This window comes from Populus euphratica, unplaced genomic scaffold (genome assembly GCF_000495115.2).
Source record: "Populus euphratica unplaced genomic scaffold, PopEup_1.0 scaffold206.1, whole genome shotgun sequence".
NCBI lineage: Eukaryota > Viridiplantae > Streptophyta > Magnoliopsida > Malpighiales > Salicaceae > Populus > Populus euphratica.
Window position 1 is genome coordinate 559,525 of NW_011500012.1, and position 25,049 is coordinate 584,573.

Consider the following 25,049-nt stretch of genomic DNA (forward strand, 5'->3'; position numbering starts at 1 on the left):
TAAGAGATAGATAAAGTGTATTATAAATCTTGAAATCTCACCTCAATAATTTAAGTTTTTGGATGAGTGGTTCTTTGATAAAATTGACAGGGAGAGAGAAAAATCAAAATGATTGCAAGCCTGAAGGAGAGTGAAACAAGCGACCATGATAAGCCAGCTGAGAGCACTGACCAGTTTGCAACGTAGTTAGCCTCACAGGGAGGGAAGCAAAACCACATCTAAAAATCTGGTTTGAACACGCAACAAGTAGTGCCCATTACCATCAAGCAAGATTGGAGCTTTCCTCAGATCCCTCTGTTGTTTCAATAAAAAATCGACCAAGACGCTCTGATGCCTTGTTTACCTGCGTTACACGAATGAAATGTTGTTTGCTTATGGTGATATAGCTCTGAGTTGACTATGATTTTTAGAATATTCTAACATGATCATTTCATGACATCTTTTCAAACCTGTTCATTCCAATCAATCCTCCATGTAAGGTAGGATAGCAGAAGTGTTTGGATTCCAACTCCACTCAACAATCCAATCCACAAACCCTGTATGTGCAGAGAAGAGACTATTGGTAAATAAAAATGCTCCTTTTATAAAGTTCAATTTTAACTAGATCCACTCACTTGGCCTATTAGCAAAAGAGTGAATGGTCAATACTAGACCATCAAATTCATGGCTTTAGCTTGATTCTCCATTCATAATTTGAATGTTAAGCATTAGATATCTTATGATATCTTGACAATATTGTTCTCACATACCGTAACCTGAAAATGTGCTACATATCCAAGCAGAATTCCTATGGGCATCCCAATAGCATAATAGCTCCCCAAGTTGACAAATGCAACCATACTTTGCACACCAGCACCTACAGCTACACCTGGAGAGGGAGTTTTAATGGTTAAGATTTACATTACCACATGTGCGCGTGCCATATATATGTATATTTCTGGAAACACCAGCACTTGACTTACATTTGTCATGGTGAGCGATCGATCGTATATTGCATAAAATAAATTCTAAGATACTTAGAATTAAAGCTATGCAAAAAATTAATGGACCAGAAAATGTTCATATAGTATTTGCATATAATGATAGAATTAGAATGAAATACTTGCCTGTGAGTACTGGATAAATACTATTCAGCAGCATTGAGAATGCTAGTAGAACATGAAGCCTCGACACAGATTCTGCTATTTCATCACTACTCGTAAACATGTATGAAATTTCCCGACTAAAGACCATGCACAAAACCCAGAAGATAACTCCGATAATTATCGAAGTACCAAGGGCAACCTTGATAGAAAATTTTGCAGCTTTGGCATTGCCCCTTCCCAATTCATTTGATATGCGCACACTGCACGAAATGCACATACATGACATTTTATAAAAGAGATCACTAGCTTCAGAAACAGAGATATAGAGAGACAAAACTGAACTGAGTAGCATTTCTAATGGTTAAAGCAAATACCATGAAGAACCTAAAAACCCAAGGCAGATCATGAATTCCCATCCATTGATGTTGAGGCTGCAACAAGGAATTAGCATAAATCATCTTCTTTTCAACAGTTAGAACTATGTAGTGCCGAGCAACTGTATTGAGATTTGCATAACAAATTCTTACCAAATGGAGAAAGCAGATATTGCAATAGTTGCATTCTTCATATATCCAGCTAACACGACAAGAATAGAGGAATACCATAATTCTAAGCTGTGAGGTTATAGGAAACACAATTAGAAAGCAAAGTGGTGGCTATCGAAATCAATCATAAATCATTAGTAATCTTAAAATGATACTAGTGTGTGATAAAACAAGGCAAGGATAAGTTCGTGATCATGATCAAAAACTCGGTTCCATTTTTGCTGTGCTTAACATCATTAAGGAATCAAGTGTTTTGTGCATAAAAACAATCAGCCAAGTTAAATTCCCATACGAAATGGAATAAAAAGACTATATTGTCAAAATTGGAACTTACCAAATCATGACTCCGGAGGATATTGAGAGCTTTACTAGAGGTAACATATCAGCAAATGCAGCTTTAGTAAAGCCTTTCCATGTATTAGGACACCAACCTCCAAAGATGTACACAAACTCTCCAATAATGAGCAACCAAGATGATATGCTGAATGCAGCCATGGCACCAGCAAGCCCTAAACCAAGTTTAATCACAAATAACCAGGACAAAAGCACATGAAGCAGAAAGGAGGAAGCAGAAAACCACCCGACAATCTTGTTTTTTTGTTGTGCTTGCAAGTACATTTGGATGGTCAAGCTAAAGACAAAATAGTAGAGGACGGGAATGAACCAAAGGGAGATTTTTCCAGCTTCTATAGCTATGCTCTCCTCTTGCCCAATTAGTCTTAATATCGGTGTTGTAAAAATGAAGAGGGGAAGCAAGATGGTTGCAGTTACACCATCAATGATCCATGATCTCTGCAAGTAAACACCCATCATGTGGTAGTGTCCCGCTCCATATGCTTGCCCGCATAAGGTCTCAGTCGCACTTGACATGCCAATCTTCCATGAGAAAGGAAAAACTTAGGTAAGTAAATTATTGAAATAATTGTCTTTACCTTGTATATATTTGGAAGATCACACAGGTGGCAAGACATGTAAAATAGGAAAGACACATCGATTCATTCCTCACTTCCATGGCTACAAAGAGTCCAATACCTTTCTCTTTCTGTTATATTTTCAAGTGAAAGTCAATACTAATCTTGTTCTGGTTCCAAATTTTTTTTTAATACTAATTATTTAGAATTAGCTTTCAAAATTGCAGTGATATGAATTTAGTATTTAGAAAATACTAACAATTAATTTTTAAGACTCGCATGCAGTTTTCCTCATGAAACAGGTTATGTTCAAACACCTTAATATAATAGCATTACACATAGGAAGAACAGACATCTTAAAAATAATACACTACTTATTAGAGCCCATGCTCTTCATCATTCGAACCAGGCATTTGTCACAACAGTATACTTGATGGATAGAATGTCTTCATGGGTGTTTGGTTTTCAAACTCCTCTACAAGCTCTTCCCTAATATAAAATCCTCTCATCCATAATAATGTTACTCCTCTACAAGCTCTTACCAAGCTTGAATATCCATGTTGTATTCGTTGATTTTTTCTAGGATATGGATCATGTCAAAAAAAATATAGCTGCTATCATCCTTATATCTGCTACATATATGTCAACTATGGTTGTCACTTTCTTGGAATTAGAATAATATTTCTTAAATTCCTCATCTACTTCTCCTCTTTAGGGGAGGACACATAACAAATAGGATAAATGGATGAATTTACAATTTCAAGATATAGAAAATGATGGCACCAGCCTAGAACTAATCCAGCTACAGGTTGTTGCGACAAGAGCAGAAGATCATCTTTTTAAGAGTGTCAAAAGACCAATTTTCTAAGAATATTTGATGCAATTCTATTAGTTGATAGTTTTATCTATATTTATCTAATATTTTATTCATGTTATATAAATAAAATGCCTTAATAATATTTGTTTTATGTTTTGAAGGCACTTTTGAATATAAAATTTAAAAATAAGTAAATTAAAGATAAAATTTAGATCATATTCCAACTAATGTCAAATATTTGCATATTTGACCTCTGATTGATGTTTTATGCAAAACTTAAGTTGTAGAAGTGAAAATGAAGTGATTCTAGTGACAATAAAAAGCTAATATCTATACCTTTTTATACATATATGATAAGAAAAATAAAAAATAAAGGGCATGAAAATTGCAGCCTTCAAACATAAGTCTTATATTTTACAAGTTTTGACTTTCAGTCATTCCGACTTGAATATCTTGAGTTAGAGTAGTTCATTTGATGTAAACTCACTTTTGTTGGATTCCTCAATTAAATACTTATCAACCTATCAAATTTTAGTAGAAAAAGAGCTCATATGAGATATATATGATTTTTTTAAAACAACCCATAAATTTTGACAACAAACCAGGTTTTGTGAGAAAACAAGTTCAATTTACTTCCAAAGCATCCAAATTGACATGATAATTGTTTTTTCATATGGAAAAGGTCTTTATTTGGGAAATTTAACTTCTCTAAGTCCAAAGCAAAGCTTGAAAATTTTATGCAAGACTATTTTTATTTTTTTTTAGAAAAATAGTTATTGTATTACTTAAATGTAGATTGTCTACTCTAGAAATGACTATTTTTATTTTTTGAAAGGATACAAATGGATTAGATGGATGTGAGGATTAGGGTGTCCTATTAAATAAAAAAAAAAAAAGAGAAAGAAAGAGATAGGGGTGGCTAGAAAGAAGAGGAAATCTCTCACCCTTTTCTCCTACACCCGAAATTATGTTTTCATCTTTTCTTTTCCTTAGTTTTTCGATAAACATGTCAGGCTATTTTACTTTTCTTGCTTGAAAGGATACAGAAACCTTCAGATTTCAAAAACTATGAAGTTTATTATATCTTTTCTTTTCGGTTTATATAATGAGTATGAATGTTTTTCTATATTTATTTTCTATGATTGTTTAGTTTGATTGTTATAGAAAACTCTATGTCATTATTCTAAACCAATCTATTGCTAAATTTGTTATCAAAATTGGAGTTATGATATTTAACTTGTGAAACGACTAAGTTTAATAATTATAGCTAATTTATATTGTTAATCTTAGAAAAAACATTCAATTAAATCGAACATAAACTGTAGACAGTTATATTGTCTAAATTTATCAACCTATCTAGTTTTTAAAGCTACAATTAAATTAAATTACTAATGCAAACATTATGATTGTTTAATATTTATGGTTAGTTACACTACGGATCAGTTAACTAATTAATATTAATGAAAGATAGATATTTAGAATATAAATTGAGATATCATTTCAATGATCAGTTTTGATTTTCATGGGTGGATATTTATTTGAGACCAAGATTTTTCTCTTAATAAGTTTTGGATTATTTAATTTAGCTTTATTATTTTATTTTGTTTACCATAACATAGCCTAAATAACCTCAAAATCCTCCAACTTTAAATCATTTAGCATAAAGACCTGAACTAGTTCTTTCTCATGGGATCAACTATTTGTTTGCTCTATATTATCTTATTTTTTTTAAGTTAAGATAATTAATTTATTTAATCTTGACATCGCAACAATAGTCCTAAGTAATACACTCCACCTCATCTCCTAATATAATAAATACTTATATTGGACATAAACTAACTTTCAGTAATAATGGGGAAACCACTGAATCACTATTCTTCATAACAACCATGTAACATCACATAAGCTAGTAAAACCATTACAAGCTTTCGTACATGCTGTCATCTATACAGGCTCTTAGCAACCTATAGGATACCATTTCTTCTCCATAATGAACTTAGGCAACAATGATAGAAATTTAGAAGAATCAGACTTGGAGTCTTGTTATTCTGCCTAAAGGAACTATGGAATGTAGATGCATGTTTTTTCTATATAAAAAATAAAATAGATTGGATTATTGAAAGGTACAAAGCAAGAATTATAAAAAAAAAAAGAAAAAAAAGGATATACTTAAATGTATTGTGTAGACTACTAAGAGATGTTCTCTCAACTAGTAAAGTTGAAAATAGTTTGGGTTGATATTTCTGACAACAAATCTAGAGTGATCATTACATGAGTTTTATGTAAAAAAATAAAAATAAAAACCATCAATGGATATTTCAAAAGAAAAGTGTACATCGATATTAAATTTAAATAAAATTCAAGCTCACTAAATTGTAGTAAGTAAATTATAAAAGGGTTTATGTGGGTAAAACAATTACCTTTTGCATTGTTTGGATGGTACAATTTAGTTACGAAGAAGTATGAATTCAAACGATGTAACTCAAAGCATATCATATTTGTTAAGCATAGACAAGAAAGGTAATAAATCTTGATAGTATATATTGATGATAGGATAATTAGAGACAATGATGCAAAAGAAATCTTAAGACTTAAAAAAAATCTTAGTTGTTGAATTTGAAATAAAGAACCCTAAGGGATAAAATATTTCATAGGCATTGGAGTTGAAGTGGCTAAATCAATAAGAGGTATCTTATAATCATAAAGGAAGTATGTACTAGACTTGCTTTCAAAGATAGGTATGCTAAACTAGTTGACACTCCAATAAAACAAAATTATAGCCTTGGAGAATATCTAGATCAAAATTCCTGCTAATATAAATAGAGATCTTAACAGCTAGCAGGGAAATTGATTAACTTGTCTCATACACGTTCGGATATAACTTATTTTATTAGACTAGCAAGCCAGTTTGTGCATAAACCTGGTAAAGATAAGATGAATACAGGGAACCAGATTCTCAGGTATTTGAAATTAGCTCGAAAGGTCTCAAGTTATTAAAGAACAAGCACGTGAACATTAATAGATATACAAATGCAGATTGTGCAAGAAGCATTATTGATTAACAAAATCCATATTAGACTACTTTACCTCTGTGGGAGGTAATCTTGATTCATAGAGAAGTAGGAAACAAAAGGTAGAGAGGTAGGAGGTAGAGTTCAGAAGTAAAAGGTTGCTGTGTTGTCCAGTGTAAATGATGAGTTTAAAAGGAATGACCAAAGGATGAGACTACTCCATGACAACTAAGTAGCCATATAATTAGCTTACAATCCAATTCAACATATTTAGACAAAGCATATGTTGATGTAGATCAACACTTTATAAGAAAAACCTCGAGGCCAAGGCCAAGATAATTCAAAGATGAGTTAATTATAGATGTATTAATAAGTTTGTTGATCTACAACTTTTTTTCCTTCAAATTATCTTTCATTATTAAGAAAGGATAATGAAGATAAAATACAAGTATTTTTTATAGCAATGGTTATTAATTGGTGTTGTTTTAAAATCAATCTGTAATCCATCTAGATAATATTTTTACTTGTTCACTAATAAATCATTTGAAATGTTTGACATGGAATCCATTAGAATATGAATTCCGGGAAGGATGAATGGAAATAAGTAGGATAAAATATGATTATAATATAATCAAGTAGTCAAACAAAATTAAAAATATTTAATAAACAAACATTTATTCTTTTTACTTTACCCAATTCCTTTTTTTACATCAAAATAATTAAATATGGATTCCTGGATTTTTCTCGGACAAAACATCAATTGAAGTGGAGGTCTATTTTTTTACATCATAGTAACAAAATATTGAGAGGAGGACGTACCAAAATCCCATCTACAAACCGCAGCAAAATGCTCTGCTGGAGGCCAAATGCTGCGAGATCCAGTTCGCCGATGTGCCCCATGAATAACTGTGTCACAACTATCATTCCAAATGAAGACACTCGCGCCACCATTCCAGGAAATGCAATCACCCATAGCTTCTTGGACTCGTTCCAAACCCTCCTCTTCAAGTCAGAGCTGTTAAGCTCTTCCGGGGAAAGAAGCCTCTCTTCCATTGAATTATCCATGATCCTGTCAGAAAAAACTCTAAAATCATTGATTTTCCAAGCTTTTCGTTAAATATAAACTTTACATTGGACACATTTGTAATATACAAATTGAGATTTTAACATTCATCATGACCACGTGAATCTTCATATCAAGTCAGTTGCCACAAAATTCACTCAAAATAGTCTATCATAAGTTGTAGGACATGAATGTTGGATAGTCTATTTTTAAGCTCCTATGTATTTGAATGTTGGATAGTCTATTTTTAAGCTCCTTAGGTTTCCACACCATTAAAATTTTTCAACCATGAACCCATGTACTTCATGAATCAGCATGAAAATCTTTGTAAAGAAAACAAAAGAGATGGTTGTAAAGACAAAAAAAGTAGCTATTCTTGTTGCGATGAACAAATATGAAAATAAATAGTTGATTATTAGAGAATAATATAAATTATATTTTGAGATCTTGAATTCATGATTAAGTGGTCATGAGTTCAAATCATACTATTTTTATTTATTTGATAATAATTAAGTAAATTAAGTGGTCATGAGTTCAAATCATACCATTTTTATTTATTTGATAATAATTAAGCATAAGATAATGTGAGCTCGTACAAGTTTGAAGTTCAAAGAGTTTTTATTTGAGAGAGTGTGTTAGATAATAATATAAATTATATTTTGAAACCTCACCTAACATTTTAATCTATTAGGTTGAGATGATTCTTTGACATCAATTCATATTATTATAGCTTTATCTAAGTTCAAGTAGTTGTAATTTGACAAATTAAAAAAATTCTCATATTATAGGTGTTTTTCAAAAGGTTTTTGACATAACTTCTTCTATTTTAAAGTATTTTTCAAAAGTATTTATGGCTGGAAAAAAAACCATTAAATTGATGTTTATTTAGTATTTTCTATGGTTTCAATATGTTGAAGTCAAAAATAAAAATAAAATTATTTTTATTATATTTTAAAAAAACTATTTAAAAAAATATTATGCATCACAATCTCAAATATACCTTAAGTACTCATATGTTGTTCATGTGTATTCTCAAGGGCATGTTAATGTGGCCACTGATAGGTTATAAACATGGAGAAAAATGAATTTTCATATTTTAAAATATTAATTGCTAGATTATTAATATTAAACATCGATGATCTTTCATATTATATATTATTAAATATATTATCCTTTAATTAAAATTAAATGTCATAGTTAAGAAAACCTTAGAAAATAATTTTGAAATATGATGTTAATATTGAATATAAATAATAAATAAATAAATGACAATAACATCTAATTTGGAAAAGTACTCATTAAGCATACCATGCTAATGAATGCTAAATAGCATAATAATGGTCTTATGAAGGCAAATATATTTGTATTTAATAAATTACTCAAATATTATTTTTTTAGTCTGTGTTTTTAATGCCTTATATTGTGATCCGAGAATGATATACAATTTAATTTATGAATATATTTTACTCAAAATGTTTTTTAATGGATAGTAAGATTGTATGCATTAAGTTTTAGTTTTTTTAAATAAAACTACAGGTCTAAAATGAAATCTAAATATTACTTAAGGGGGTTTTGATCATTTAAGAATTTTAAATATAATGAAAAATAATGAAAACATTTACTTATTAACGGATGAAATAAAAAAAATCTAATTTTTACATATTATAATATATCCGAAACATTGAATATAATTACTTATATAATATTAATGATGTGGGAAATTTAAAGAAACAAATAACCTACAAGTAAATAACATTTTTAAATAAATATATAATTTAACAGTATGGATGTGTTTATTTTTTTAAAAAGAAAAATATATCATATTTAATTTATTTAATATTTTAATTGAAGTGAAAAAAGAAAAAGAAAACTAGTGAGATAAGCCCAGTTTATAGCATTAGACCTACAATCTCAAGCCTAGGCGCAAATGGATATTGTGCATAAGGCCCTACCTCAAAAAGAAAAAAAATCCAACCAAGAAGAAGAAGGAATAAAGGTTGACAATGCATTGTTTGTCATGTCAGATGACATGTTCTTCATGTTTTTTTCTCTAAAAACATTTTGGTGATTAAAAATTTATTATTTGTCGATTTTTCCACTCTAAAAGTGAATTTGTCATTAGTTTTCAACTAAAAACACCTCCTCACCATCCTAAAAATTTATAAATTCATTTCTAACATTAAAATTCTTTTTTTCAATATTTAAATAACAAATTAATCACCAAACCAATTCTCAACTCTAATATTTAAAAAGCATATTGCGATAGTAAAATTACAATAAAAACTAAAGCTTGTAGTGTTTTCACTATCACAAAAAAAAATATTGTGGATCCTCTTATATTTTATTGTAAATTGGAGTAGTGAAGATTTTTCATTTTATTTTGATTCTCAAACCTTTTTTTTCCTCGATTGAGTTTTTTTAGTCTGAATTGATTATCAATTGCTTATGATTTCTTAGTCAATGACTAAATTAAAAGTTAGAGAATCAAAGTAAAAATAACACTGAAAATAGGTGGTTGTTTCAAAATTAGCATGAAAACTTAACTTTAGTCTCTGTACTTCTGGTAATATAGCTTTTCAGTCCTTTTAGTTTAGGAAAATTCAATTTTGATCCAAAATTTTATTTTTAGAAAATTAACTTCCAGCTCATTATCAATGAAAGCAAGATGCAAGTAGAATTTTGATTTGACTCATGTTAGGACATCCTATTGAATTATTCATTATATTGGTAACTTATTCATTACTAAGAAAAATTACAAATAAAATTTTAAAGGAAGAGGCTATTAAAAGCATAGGAAAAAGAAAAAGATCTATCAAGTTTATATTTATAGACTCTTTTGATCCTGCACTTATCTATTTCTTAAAATCTCTATAAATTTCTCATAAAAAACGATCTTAAAATAAAGGCAAAGAGTTCAAAAAAGAAAATCTAGTAGAAGAAAATGGTCGAGAGTTTCTTGAAAAGGAAAGAGACTCCCCTGTAAAAGAAAACTTAGAAAAAAGATCAAGTAATCCTATACAAGGGGTTACTCCTAAGAAAATTAGTATTGAAATGCAAAAAGGATTTTAGCTAATGAATATAAAGAAACCAAAGACAAAATGGATAAAAAGAATAGCTTAGAAGACTTCTAAGCCTGGAGTAAAAGTTACCTAAGAATGATAAACAAAAAAGTGATGATGATGACATAAATGATATTATTATGATTATATAAACTGGCGGTCAAGAAAAGTATTTCTAAAAAGGGAAAAGGAATATTAATTATCACCATAAACATGCCACGATCCTCATAATAGACATGTCACTTCATCATTATGTATGATGCTTGAACCTTTAATAATATAAGAGGAGCTTACTTGATGTGAACTCTTAGGATAGTAATCTCAAAACCCACAAAAAAAAAACAAGTTAAATAACCCAAGAAAATCAAAATTCAAGTTTGGATAGAGACCTTGATCTAGAGATAACCTTATACATAAAACTAAAGGTTTTGAAAAATAAATTGGACCCATTGTTTATAGAAAAATAAAAACCCAAAGTATATGAAGATGTCATAAGGTCAAATACACATTGATAAGTCAGTTGTTGATCTTCATCCCATTAAAGAACATGATTTGCATTAAGCAATATCTGAATTATTCAATAATAAAAGGCTATAAAATTTTACAACCATGAAAAATATATATAGTCATGCTAAATAACCCTAATAGATCCTTATTAGGTTGCGAAACAATGAGTTCAAGCTAATAGTTAGTTAACACAAATAAAATGCCTAAAACATTGATTTTGGGCTAAAATAAACCCAAAATAAAAAAAAAGTCTTAAACTAACAGTAAAATCTCTAAAATACTTAACTAAGAATAGCAATGGTCTAAATAAAAGATCAAGCCATTACAATAATTAATTCAGCTCTTTCCTAATAGAAATAGAAAAGTGTTGTTCCTCTTAATATCTTGTACAAGCATGGAAATTCATGAATTTAATTGTTGATACTCTTTCCTTGCTTTCCACCTTTATGCCTCTCAAATTTAGGAAGAAATAAAGCTGACTTAATCTCCTTAAATAGCTTTCCATAAGAATCCTTTTAGATTAGAAAATCTTTACAAAAAAATAAAATAGCAAAGAATCTTTTCCTCTTGTAGTTGCTTTTTACATGCCTTAATTTTCATTTAATGGCAAAGATTTCTTTATCATAGTTACTTTTTACTTTCTAAGTTATACTTAAAATCCTCCTTGCTAGATATCGAGAAATAATAATGGCAAAGATTTCTTTATCATAGTTGCCTTTTACTTTCTAAGTTATACTTAAAATCCTTACACTCTCTAAGTTATACTTGGAATCCTTGTAAATAAAGGTAACACAACAATTTTCCAATTAATTTAATATTTGCTTCCACAAATAGATTTCTTTTCACACAAGAAAATTTCCTTTTATAAGCATCTAAATAACTTTCAGTCATGAGTCCTTTTTATTGAGGATTTTTAGTAAATCCTTGTAAAAAAAGGTTTCTAATACTTCAATTAATCATTGAGAAAATTAGGGTCCAATAATACCCAAACCCATTAACATAATTAATGTCCATACAAAACCTAAATATATAGCTCAAGCATACCTTTTATCCTGTCATTAATGTACCCAAAATTAGATTGACTTATTTGAGTTAAAACCATCTCCTTTAGAATTAGATTAAATTCAAACATGAAGACTGGCCAAATCTTCATGAATGAAATCAAGGTTGACCTCTATTGAAAAGGGGACCTAGATTTTATTTTTATATGATAAAATAGAAGATGCTAGGAAGAATTGAAGAAGAAATGCTTAATTGGTCAAATAATTCTCCTTTTATGTCTAAAGCAGTAGCTTTATTAGTGTTAAATATTATTTGATCTCAAGTTTGTAATGGTATTATTTATTATTAATTTTAGAAATTTACACCCTTACATTACATGATTATACGATATTTAACTATAAATAACTAGAAAAATAGAGAAGAGAGAAAACATCATAGAATAGAAAGTAGATGTTAAAAGAATATTGTATTGAGTTTTTTTTTTTTGTGCAAAGTGATAGGTTGAAGAATTATAATAATAAAAACTTTCTTTAAATACGCTTTAACTTATCATAAGTTTTATTTAACATCATATATATATATATATATATATTATAAATTTAAGTTTTATATAAATAGAAGTTTGAATAAATATAAATAGATATCAAAATTTTCTTATTATAAATATGCATGAAAAGAAAAAACTATGTGAAAAAATACTGCAGCAAAACAAAAACTATGTAGGGAAAACACTGTAGCAATCAACAGTGTTTTAAAAAAAAACTAAAAAAGTAAATTCTCAACCAGTTCAATAATAAAAAAATAAAATTGACGAAAACAATTCTAAAAAAAAATAATTAAAAAAGATAATTTTGGAAAAAAATAAAAAATAGAAAAAAACATGTGGGGAAAAACTAAAGTTAAATTCTTAACCAGCTTAATATTAAAAAATAAATTTGACAAAGATAAATTAAAAAAACATTTGGTAAACACTAAAACAAAACAAAAACTATATAGGGGAAACACTATAGCAATTCACAATGTTTTATTTTTTAATACTACGAAGTTAAATTTTCAACCAGTTCAAGATAAAAAAAAATCGATGAGGATCACTTTGAAAAAAAAATAAATTATAAAAAAATCATGTAGAAAAATATTATAGCAATTCAAAATATTTTTTTAAAAAATAACTATAAATTTAAATTCTCAATCAGTTTAATATTTTAAAAAAATTGATAAAGATAATTTAAAAAAAAAATTAGAAAAATAAAAAAAATAGAAGAAGTTGGGAAAAAAATATATATATATATATATAAAACAAAAACTAAAATACTTTCCCTGTTTAAAGTTGTTTTAATATATATATATATAAAGTGGGCCATGGGATAAAGCAAAGTGGGCTTGGCTTGTTTAGTGAGACACATGACGTTGGATTGCGAGGGAACAAAAGGAAAGCGTACTGGCTGCATGCATCTTGGCTGGTAGTTGCAGACTTAGGTTTTTAATTTTCAAATTGGTAGTTGCAAGCGATTAGCTGAACAAATTCCAGTTTGTGAATAACTTGTAATTAATAAAGAATAAACTAGGGAAAGCCAAATACTAGCATACGTGTATGGTTAGTAACTAAAAAAAGTAGCATGCGCTAGCTTAATCTATAACAAAGATAAGGATTATCTTCCTTCAAAAGGTTGTCATACGTTCGAAATGAAGTTAGGCCTCCTAATTGAATATACGGGAATTTGGTAGCAAATGGGAGAGACGTCGAAGGATGAAATGATGCCTAAATTCCCTAAAAGAGTACATATCTTGGTTTTCAACTTGGTAAGTACAATTACTCTCTGCAAAATGATTCTGAGATGGTATTTGCATGGAATTATTGAATGAAAATGAGATGGTCCATGCTAACCATTCCATCTCTCTCTCCCTAATTCCATCATCTTGGTCTCTTTTCTCTTTCTTTTCTAGACTAATGATTTATTGCTGCTGCTTGCCATTGATGAGACTGGAAAAATTGATTACAGACAAATCGATTTCCTACTGGAATCAGTCTCTTGATATCAGTCTTCCTCCAAAGGTTTGAATCTCATAATCACTGGAGCTCCTAGCTTATAATAATATAATACGAGAGGATATTATCCTATTATGTAGCTTGAAATTTGTTGACGCTAGCGATCTGAATGCCATAGAATGAAGGGGAACAACATTATCACTACTCGTTTATGTGCACTATAAAAAGACCATATTTGTATTCATTAAGGAAAAGCAGAACAAGAACATGAAATATTAAACAAATAAAAACAGGAAAGGGAAGGTAAGCATATACTCTTTATAATTTGCATGCGTACCTGTTAGGTACCCTTAAGACTGAAACAGATTGAAGCTTACTGCGCTTCAGCCTTGGATTATTGTCGACTCGAGAAATGGAAAAGGCGAGAAGAGAATGCGTATTTGTTAACAAGGCAGTAGCAACTAGCCGGAGTGCAGGATACTGACTTTTGGACGGTAGTGAGAAGTTGTAAATGTCCAATAAAACTACTAGGGCTAAATGACCAATGTAATCCTACGGCCTTGTTTTGTTCTGTGAGAGAGATACATGAGATTTGTACTTAAAATCTCTCACCCTCTCCCTCTCTGTCTCTGTCTCTCTCTCTTTCTCTCTATATATATGTGTGTGTGTGTGTGTATTGAAGATCTAAAGAAAGCGGACGCCCTCATATCTCTGCGTCCATTAAAACTACTTGGGGTAAACCAAAGTGGGCCTTGGTTTATTTTGTGAGAGAGATACATGAGGTTGGATTGAGAGAGAACAAAGGAAAGCGTAGTAGCTGCATTCATCTTGGCTGGTAGTTGCAAGCTTAGGTTTCGTTTTTCAACTTGGTAGTTGCAAACGATTACTTGAGCGTTTGATGCATTCTCCACGACACGATAAGCACATAAATGTAGATTACATTTGTGAATAACTTGTAAAGCAAGGGAAACAAATACTAGTTTACGTGTGTGGTTAGTAACGAAAAAAAGTAGCATGCGCTTGATCTAACGAAGATAAGGATTATCTTCCTTCAATGAATTTTTGAAAAATGGTCGTCATCAGTTCAAAATGAAGTTAGGGCTCGTAATCGTAAGGAAATGGCAGAGATGAAGAATGAAATGATGCCCAAATTCCCTGGAAGACATGTCTTGGCTTTTTAACTAAGTAATTACGTAAAATGATTCTGAGATGGTGCGGAATTATTGAATGAAAATGAGATGCTCCATGTGAACCATTCCATTTCTCTCTCCCTTTTATCATCTTGCTCTCTCTCTCTCTCTCTCTCTCTCTCTCTCTCTCTCTCTCTCTCTCTCTCTCTCTCTCTCTCTCTCTCTCTCTACGCTACTGTCTTGTTGCTCCTTGAAAATAATGAGATTGGCAAAATTGATTACAGAAAAATTGGTTCACTGGCTCAAATAATACTCTACAAGATTTCACACTGATAGACAAAATCTACTAGTATGAAATTTAGATTTCATCAGTAAATTTTTTATTAATTAAATCACTAACAAAAAGATTCTATCGGCATATTTTTCGTCGGTAATACCACATTCAGTTACTAAGTCTGTTAGTGAAAAAAAAAATTACCAATGGTTTTACATATAGAAATTGCATGCCAAAAAAAAAATTCTCAATGGAAATATACTAACAGATTTGTTACGTCGATGATAGTGGCATAACTAGTAAATATGTTGTAGCTCTCAGTAAAATGCTGACGGACAGTATCAACGGGTGAAACTGTCGGCGATTGTGGCATTTCCACTAAATGTTTTTCAACTCCATGTGAAATGCAAACAAATACATTTCGTTTCTAAGTCTATTAGTGAGTATTTTTATTTTTTATTTTTTAAAATATTTAGAATAAATAATATAAAATTATATAAATTAATAGTAAAAAAATCAATTATGCAAATAAATTTTATTAAACATCAAAAATAAAAAAATAAAGTTAAATAATATTCATTACAAATTGAATGTGTTTAAAAAAAATATTAAATTAGCACAATGACAGAGCTGGAGGAGAAAGAGGAGGAGCCTAGTTGTTATACGGTCGAAAAGGAGGGGCACATGTATCCTCGCTCTGTCATGATCGTTTGGCAAAGTTGTTCATAATTTGTCAAGAGTTGCTCGTATTTCTCAGTGAAATAAGCTGTGTGTTGTTCATAATTAACAGATAGTTGTTCGTATTTTTTGGTGAAATGAGTCATGTATTGCTACAAGGCCACAAACTCCTTAAATTAGGTACTCAATACTAATTGAGAGCTCTCAACAGTTAAGACACTATGGGTCGCCTGCAAGTTCTCAGTCGTAGTGTTGGAGAGCCCGTACACCTGATTTTTGTCGAGTCTACCAGACAATCCTACCTCCATCCATAAATCCTGATCGAAATCCAAATGGATCAAAAGATCATCCCCATATCTCTCCCTCAACCGGTTAGTATAGGTCTTCTGAAAATAAAAAAAGAAATTATCATATTCAATTCAATAAAAATAATAACTTATGAAATAAAATGGTTGAACAAACATATCACAAAGTGTTGAGCCCGGTTGTCAACAAACTGTTGCACCCTCTTTTAACAGTATTGCCTTCTCACATGTGTCTTAACAAACAGCTCCATTGGGCTCGGCTCACGTCCAAGAGACATAGCCTGTAAGGAAAGAATTAATTAAGTAATAACAAATTATTTAACAATATATTTTATTTAAATTAATCTTATCATCTGTTTTGCATATGCAGCAAATGGAATGGAGCCACCGATGTGCATTATCACCGAATTATGAATTGGCTAGTTCCAATTGCTAGCATCGGACTGTGAGCATCGTATGAATCGCTTAAACATCACGTGCTCAATACATTGCAGCTATATATTTGCCAGGATGTATAACGGTTTGAAATTCCTCCAAACTGCCATGTCATTCAAGCTTTAAAGACTGTTATCTCTCGTGTTTTTTTTTTTGCTTTTTTTTTGGTGCTTTATACCAAAAATCATGAAACCTACTTCCATAGTGAGAAATGAGATTTTAAAACATAAGTTTTTTTTTAAAAAATATTATATTGTTTTCAATGTTACCTAGTTACGGCATGATTTCCCACATTCTCCTCATAATAGTGTCATGCGCACTATTCCAAGTGAATTTGTCCTGCATATAAATAATTAATTTTAAATAACAATAATAATTTATTTATAATTATATTAAAAATTTATTAAAAATAAGCTGGAAATTAGAAATTAACACCAACCTCAAATCTATCAACCCATGCATCAATTTGAGGTATCCATTTAGGACGTATGGATACTTGACTCCATTGAAATAATAGAATTTATATCGATGATTTAAATGCCTATGATATTATTCAGGTGTTCTCAATGTTTGTGAACCTAAAAATAAATTAAATTAATGAAATATTGATTAGTTTTTCATAAATTATGTTATAATTAAAAAAACTAAAACTGAAATAAAGTTACATTGAAAGATCATCCTTCTACTATGACTCGTACTTGTGGATGAATTGATTCCACTGTAAAAGCACCCCGCCTTTACGCTTTGAAACCAAGCTAGAAGAGGCAACATCGATAGATGACGCAAGTGCCTCTTCTTGATGGAAATATAAGGACATGTCATCATTACTTCTAGAAGAACTAGTTATGACCCTATATGAGCGAAGAGTTGTTGATTTCATTCTACACATCTACATATTTTTATACAAATAATTACATAATTAAATTTGATTGTTAAAATAAATTCAGCAACACCTGCCCTATACCGGAGACTATCCAAAGTTTTCAAACTTGCAAACATTGACAATAGCCACAACTAATTGACCCCATTCAGAAATCTTGTATATAATGTAACATTTATACAAATAACAATTAAAATTAATGAAAATAATTAAACACATATCATGCAATAATAGAGTAAAATTAAGAGAAAATAATTAAATTTATTCATAGATATTCAATTACTAATTACAAGGTAAATTCAACAATAATAATTAAAATTCAACAAAGTATTCAATTATTATGGCAATAAAGTTATGGGCAAAACACCGAAAGGTGTTCTGAAAAATCAAATCAAGACAGCTTTACAACTACTTTGGTGCACGTTTTTCTTCCTCATTTATGAGGTGTCTCCTTCTTCTTTTTGACCCAAAATAATGTTAAAATATCCCCTCCAGCTTTCCATCCATGTGCTTGCCTTCTTGGATCAATGGATTGCCCAAAATAAATCAATTGTTATTTGTTGTGTGGACATGTAAGATCATGGATTGTGTTTGGGTTGATTTGAAGGTTGATTTGGGGTTGATTTAGGGCTGATTTGGGGCTGATTTTTGGGCTGAATTTGAGCATCAAATAAGTATACAAATGTACTTATTATTTGGGCTAAGATTGACATTGAAACCTTGAGTGTTTAATGGTTGAAGTTTGCACACAACATAAGGCAAGTTTGGGCTTGAAATAAATCATATGATATTCTTTTCTAGAATTGGAATAGAATTGATTTTTGGGACAAATTTGGAGCACTTGTTTGAACCAAGATTTGCTTCAATCTTCAACTAAATGTCTCTTCAATTCTTTGTTCTGAATTCCGACGTTGAATTTTGTGAATTAATTCATTTAAGCTCCAAAAACCTATCGAAACATTAAAACAAACTTCATTACTAAAAAGCACATCAATTATTATAAAAAAAATCAAATAAAAACAATAAATACATATGTAAAATAAGAGACTTAATGACACTTTTGATGCACAATCACATAACAAAAATAACAATAGCTAAAACAAAGAAGAAAAATCTTGAAGTAAAATGAAGTAGAGGAAATACATACCTTTTAATTTATAGAAGATTCAAGTAGAGATTACAAGCTAAACAAACAAAAGATTTGAAGGAAATGAGAGGGAAAAAAATGAAAATGAAGGATTGATAATAGAGTAGATGAAAAAATGAATTGAAGGGGCAGTTACTAGGATTTATAGCACAGTTTTACCGATGAACTCGTTGATGGACATTTAACTAATATTAATTTTAATTATTCCATCATTGATGTTTCAAAAATCAGTCGGTAATTTTAAATTTCACACTAGAATTTTTAATTACCCTCCATATTTTTTGCAGTCCATCAGTAATTCCATCGACAACTGCATACAGTCAAAGATGCATTTAGTACCCCGTCCTTTGGAATTCACACCATTCGTCAATGATTTTGTTGGTGATTATGAATTGCCGGCAAATCTCGAAGGATGATTGTCCGTTTGTAAAGTCATTAGTGATTGTAGCATTTAAAGTAAATGTGTTTCAACCCTCTATGAAATGTCGATGAACAGTTGTTTGTCTGTAAAGTCATCGGTGATGGTAGCATTTGCAGGAAATATTTTTCAACTTTCTATGAAATGCCAACGCACCGTGTTCTGTTAATATAGATGTCGGTGGTACTGCACTGTTCAAGACAAATTATGTTTGTATTGCCTATTTACCATCCTTCAAACACTTAAATCACAAATTATCCATTGCATACAAAATATCAACAATTAACACTTATAAATAAATATTTCATGTTATAAATTATCATCCATAATATGTATTATATGAAAAAAAAAATACTTTACACATTGCTTCATTCTGATAGTTAGTCAGAATTATCTTCTTCTTCATCGTCAATTAAATAGTCATCACCTTCATTGCAATCTTCAATATGGATGTCATCATCTTCATCAATATTTGTTTGTCTGCTAGAGCTCAAAACAACATTTAACTCCTTTACGTCAACATCAACAAGACTATCATCGAAAACATGAAAAATTGAATTTTCTTCTAAGTCAATTGAAGGAGCAACTCAATATGGTTCAACCAACTCACTAACTTGAAAGGCTTTATCTCGCATACTTGTGTCTTTGTTCTTATCCTGAACAACTTCAACAGGACCCCTAAGTTTTGTTTTTAAAACAGATTACCAATCAACTCTTGATCAATCCTTTCTAAATAAAGGGGTGTATGTGTAATAAACATGTTGACATTTCCTTGCAAAAACAAAGACATCGTTTACGTTGTGGAGTCTAGATTTTGAGTTAATTTTGACTGGACCATAGTGAGGATCCACTCTAATTTCTTTATCAGTCGTGTCATACCAATAGTATTTGAATGAAAACACTCTATTCTACTCGCTATAATATTACAGTTCGATGACCTCTTCTAATCTACTATAGTAGTCAACTTTTAACTCCTTACTAGTCGATGCCTTAACACAAACACCGTTGTTGTATGTCTTTTTTCTATACTCGTATTTTTTGGTATGGAATGCATATCCATTGATAAAATACCTATTATAACACTTAACTTTTCTTTTAGGGCTCATGCTTAATGAAGACAATGACTTAGCAACACTTTTTCTCATTTGATAAACCTTGTATGTAATGTACAACAATAAACAGTAAACGAGAATTTCATAATGACATATAGTAACTTTGCAAGAGATAATGAGTTTATAATAGTACTTATATGTATTTTAAACCATTTGAAAAATTATTCATTTTGTAATTAAAAGATTTAGGATTCGATCAACTATGAGTTATTCGATAGCAAATATTATCGATGCTGCCTACAAGGTTATTCCAGATTATATGAGTTTATGATATTATAATATATAAATAATATATTATTAACATAGTGTAATTATTAGTACATATATATACTTAATGAATAAAAGGTCTCAGCTCATCATAGTTAAATAGAACACAACTGTGTAATGGAATGAACTCTATTTCTAACAAATATCTTCCCCTTATAGCATTTTTAGGTATAGGTCATTTAGGATTGAAGAATATTGACAAGTTCTCACTAGAAGATACTTCACCGCCATCATCATGTCATGGAATGTGATTAATTCTTGTTCTCAAATGAGGTCCAAAATAGTATGAGATAAATGTTGATATCTCCTCAATAATATAAGTCTCACATATCGAAGACTCTATATGCGCCTTGTTTTTAATCTTTTTCTTGAGATTGAACAAGTACCTGCAATGAATTAATCAAATATTTTCAATTAAAAAAAACAAAGAAAATACTTTTATATATGAATTACATTACATCTGTAATATCTAACCGTTCAAATGGGTACACCCATCTATAGTGGACTGGTCCTCCAACTTTTATATTGAATGGTAGATGTATGAGGAGATGCTCCATTAAGTCAAAAAATGATGGAGAGAATATCATCTCAAGTTTGCAAAGTGTCTCGATGATATTTGTTTTAAGCCTCTCAATATGATCAACATTCAACTTGTTAAAGCATATTTCTCTAAAGAAATTACTGAACTTTATAAGTTAATGGAATGAGTATTTGCATAAACACATGGCAATCATAACTCTTCATTCCATACAATTCATATTTCTCTATATTAACCAACTTTGATATGTTTGAGGTATGTTCATCAGGGAAACGTAGATTCTTAAGTCATTTGTAGACTAGTAGTTGTATATTTTTCTCTAAAATGAAACTTGCTCTTGGTTTTGTGATCCATAACCCATCACAAACCAACTCTATATTTCATATTTCTCTATATTAACCAACTTTGATATGTTTGAGGTATGTTCATCAGGGAAACGTAGACTCTTAAGTCATTTGTAGACTAGTAGTTGTATATTTTTCTCTAACACGAAACTTGCTCTTGGTTTTGTGACCCATAACCCATCACAAACCAACTCTATATTTTAACGGTTATAGAACAAAACTATATCCAATTTAGCCTTGATGTATTCCTTTATCTTTCCCTTCATATTTATAACAGCATTGGAAATATTCTCAAACATGTTCTTTTCTATATGCATGATGTCAATATTATGGCAGAGAAGATTGGTCTTCCAATAAGAAAGTTTCCAAAAGATACTTCATTTTACCTAATTGTTGGTCAAACCAAAACTAGGAATCTTCTCCTTACTTGATGGATGACCAAACATAGTGTCATCATACTTTGATCTAACATAATACAATTCTTCACTAGAAAGACGCAGGGGTGCAACATCCTTTTCAACTCTGCCAATAAAGAAATCCTTTCTATTCTTTTTGTGCCTATGATTCGTTGGCAAGAAATGATAGTGACAGTAAAAAAAAAAAAAGCTTTACCGCTATTTGTTAACGTGAATGCCTTGTGGTTTTCCATATAGTATGGACAAGCTAGTTTTCCAAACGTGCTCTAACAAGAAACTATTCCATAAGCTAAAAAATCATTGATAATTCACATCAAAGCCGAGCATAACAAAATTCTATTTCCTCGATATATAATAATTTAAAGCTTCGGAGGACCACAATTATGTCAACTCATCAATCAACACTCAAAAACAAACATCTATATTCCAACTCGAACTGCTCGGACCGAGTATGATAGTTGATAAAAACATGAACTCTGGCCTCATACACATTCTTGGTGGTAAGTTATAAATGTGAGTATGACCGGCCAACAAGAATAAGAAGTGGCAAATGACCTGAAATGGTTAAATCTATCTGTACACAACCCAAGATACACATTTCTTAATTTAGTTGAAAAGTGAGTATGCATACTATTAAAGTATTTCCATGCTTTGCCATTAGAAGGAAGCATCATCACTCCATCAACTATATCATGTGATTGATGCTATGTCATGTGGTCGACAGTTCTTGGTGACATGAATAACCTCTGCAGTCTAGGTGTAATTGGAGAGTATCTAATTTTTTTATATGCCACTAGAGTCTTTTCTCTGCCAGTTCTGGGTTTGTAACGGGAATGCCCACATGTCATGCACTTGGTCAGCTTAGTATTTTTAAAGTAGTATAACATGCAGAAGCTAGGGCAAATGTTAATTTTCTGGTATCCTAAACTTAAGGACTTCATTATGGACTTCACATAAGTTCTCTTTCAATCTATTCTCTTCAGGTAAAATATGTCTCTCTCATTTAATAATTTTTTTATACCCGGCCTCACTTAGCCTGTGATCTGACTTGATGCTGAACACCTATGCTACAACCGATAATTTATTATGGTTTATGCAGCCATCCTATAATAGTTTATCAGAATCTTTCAATAAATCAAAAACCTAGTTGCATCTGCATTAGGCTCTTCTTCTACGATTGGACATTGACCATATTATCTTGATTTATTCTCATTGCATCTATAACCATATTCCTATAAGGATTACTATTGTCATTTACAACTCCATGCACATTGCTAGCACTAAAAATTAACATAATCACCCTTTCTCCCATGCTCTTATTATGAATAAATACTTTTCCGTGTGCATGTTGACATCGATAATTCTTAATAAATCCTTTGTGTAGAAGATGCATTATTGCAATATTTGGATGCATATACTTTTTATTTTGATACTTTCTAGATAGACACCTAATACCGCCTCCAGTAAAATTACATAGACACCTAATACCGCCTCCAGTAAAATTTCTGGAAATAGATGTTGCGAAATCAATAAAACCCTTAACCCCGTTGCAATAATCTATCCTCTACAATCCTCAGGGTGAATCTCAATACATCAATGAACGATCATCCATGACTTCTATCGAACTTGTATAACATTATGATGACAACATGTATTAATTAACTATGTTAGGTAAATAAATTTATAAAAATATTGGTTTACCTCGAGATTATCCAACAAACTAATTATAACTTCTCATAAATATTAAATATTCATTATCAATTATCAATGTTCGTAGAAATTTATATGTATAAATTTACAGAAATTACAACTCCGCAATAACAGTGATAAAAATTAAAACAGACTCGTTAAACAAGCTATTAATCATTTCACCACAACACATGTAATTCGGTAATTCAACAAAGTTTCAATAATTTACAAACAAATATAAATTTATAAAATCTAAAACAAACCATAATAAGTATAAAATTATACATTTATATACCACAAGTTTGTTTAAGAAATAACAAGAAAACATGTACATATACTAACAAAATACATATACTAAAAAAAATTAACATTTAAATGTTAAAATTATAAAAGAGAGATTTACTTATAAAAAATGATAAAAATCTACAATAAATCAGAACACGGATGTTGTGACTACAAAAATCAAAGAAATATGACTTGTGCTAAGAAGAGGGAGATTTTTTTAGGGGGCTGGTTGTTTACAGTTTGGGAGGGGAAAGTTGGGATGGGGAAGAATGATTAGTACTTAAAAGTGTATTTTTATCAAGGTTTTTATATTATCATTTTGCATTTGAAGTATCAATAACTCCTTAACTAAAGCATGTTTTATGTCTAATACCATAAGATATCTTTAATTTATGGTAAATGTTCATCTTAAATATAGGCCTATCACATAAATGAAAAGATTGATTGATGAGTTTAAGTACTGAAATTGAAAGGACAAAGAGAGGGCCAAACTTTTAAAAGAAATGTTGGTTCAACCCAAACTAGAACACTATTCGGTGATTGGATCCTAACTAGAGCAATAAAACTTGGATTTAGGTCTGTTTTATATGGATGGAAAGCTAAGAAATAGGCCTAAAACTTCATGGAAAGGCAAGACTCAATTCTACTATTTGGGAGTCCAAATCTTAGCAACAACGGAAAAGTCCGAATCTATCTTGCAGCCCAGACACTATTCAGTGTTTAGCCCATATCTCGAGTTTTAGAAGTCCAATTGACCTCAATTTTTTTTCCTAGAAAGCTGAGATAATTTTCTAGAACTTTCATAATTTAATCTATTCAAATTCTGATGTTATCAATGATGTTTTGTTTAGACAAGAAGATAAGGATTGTCACCAAGTCAAGAGTTGGTCACCCGCTCAATAATTAGTCAACAAATCAATAGTTCTTAATTTTAGCCTATAAAAAGAGGCATTTGTCATGCATTTAGGCATCTTAGTTTTCAAATCAAGATCAAACTCTTGCTTCCTCCTTTTATATTTTGTAATGCTTGAGTTTTGTTTATAATAATCTCTCGTTTATGCCTTTTATTTTCTTTCTTTTACTTAGTTAACTTATATCTTATTTATATTCTTATCTTGTTTATTTATATTTATCTCTTTCATTA

General features: G+C 30.3%; 2 protein-coding genes and 1 long non-coding RNA gene across 3 annotated transcripts in view; 1 reads left to right on the forward strand and 2 right to left on the reverse strand.

Annotated features, from left to right (window-relative positions):
• Positions 1-14,611, reverse strand: LOC105141529 (protein TRANSPARENT TESTA 12-like). The gene is made up of 9 exons (XM_011048773.1): positions 14,325-14,611; positions 7,189-7,438; positions 1,965-2,506; positions 1,613-1,699; positions 1,460-1,516; positions 1,107-1,345; positions 750-868; positions 450-536; positions 1-343 (listed from the first exon to the last, which is right to left on the reverse strand). The coding sequence occupies exons 2-9, from the start codon at positions 7,432-7,434 to the stop codon at positions 263-265; spliced, it is 1,458 nt and encodes a 485-aa protein (XP_011047075.1). The 5' UTR covers positions 7,435-7,438; positions 14,325-14,611; the 3' UTR covers positions 1-262.
• The window catches only part of LOC105141530 (protein TRANSPARENT TESTA 12-like), a 56,922-nt gene that overhangs the window by 30,836 nt on the left and 1,037 nt on the right, over positions 1-25,049 (reverse strand). The window lies entirely within an intron of this gene.
• The window catches only part of LOC105141527 (uncharacterized), an 18,725-nt gene continuing 1,029 nt past the window's right edge, over positions 7,354-25,049 (forward strand). Inside the window, exons 1-2 of the long non-coding RNA XR_845404.1 lie at positions 7,354-7,440; positions 24,358-24,362. This is a non-coding gene — a long non-coding RNA (uncharacterized LOC105141527). The remainder of the gene's footprint in view (positions 7,441-24,357; positions 24,363-25,049) is intronic.

Excerpts from the sequence above, each read along its gene's own strand:
- LOC105141529 (XM_011048773.1), bottom strand. The coding sequence starts at position 7,434 with ATGGATAATTCAATGGAAGAGAGGCTTCTTTCCCCGGAAGAGCTTAAC. Across the intron at positions 2,507-7,188 it reads GGTTTGTAGATGGGATTTTG|ATTGGCATGTCAAGTGCGAC; the intron begins GTACGTCCTCCT and ends TTCTCATGGAAG. Across the intron at positions 344-449 it reads GGATTGATTGGAATGAACAG|GTAAACAAGGCATCAGAGCG; the intron begins GTTTGAAAAGAT and ends CGTGTAACGCAG.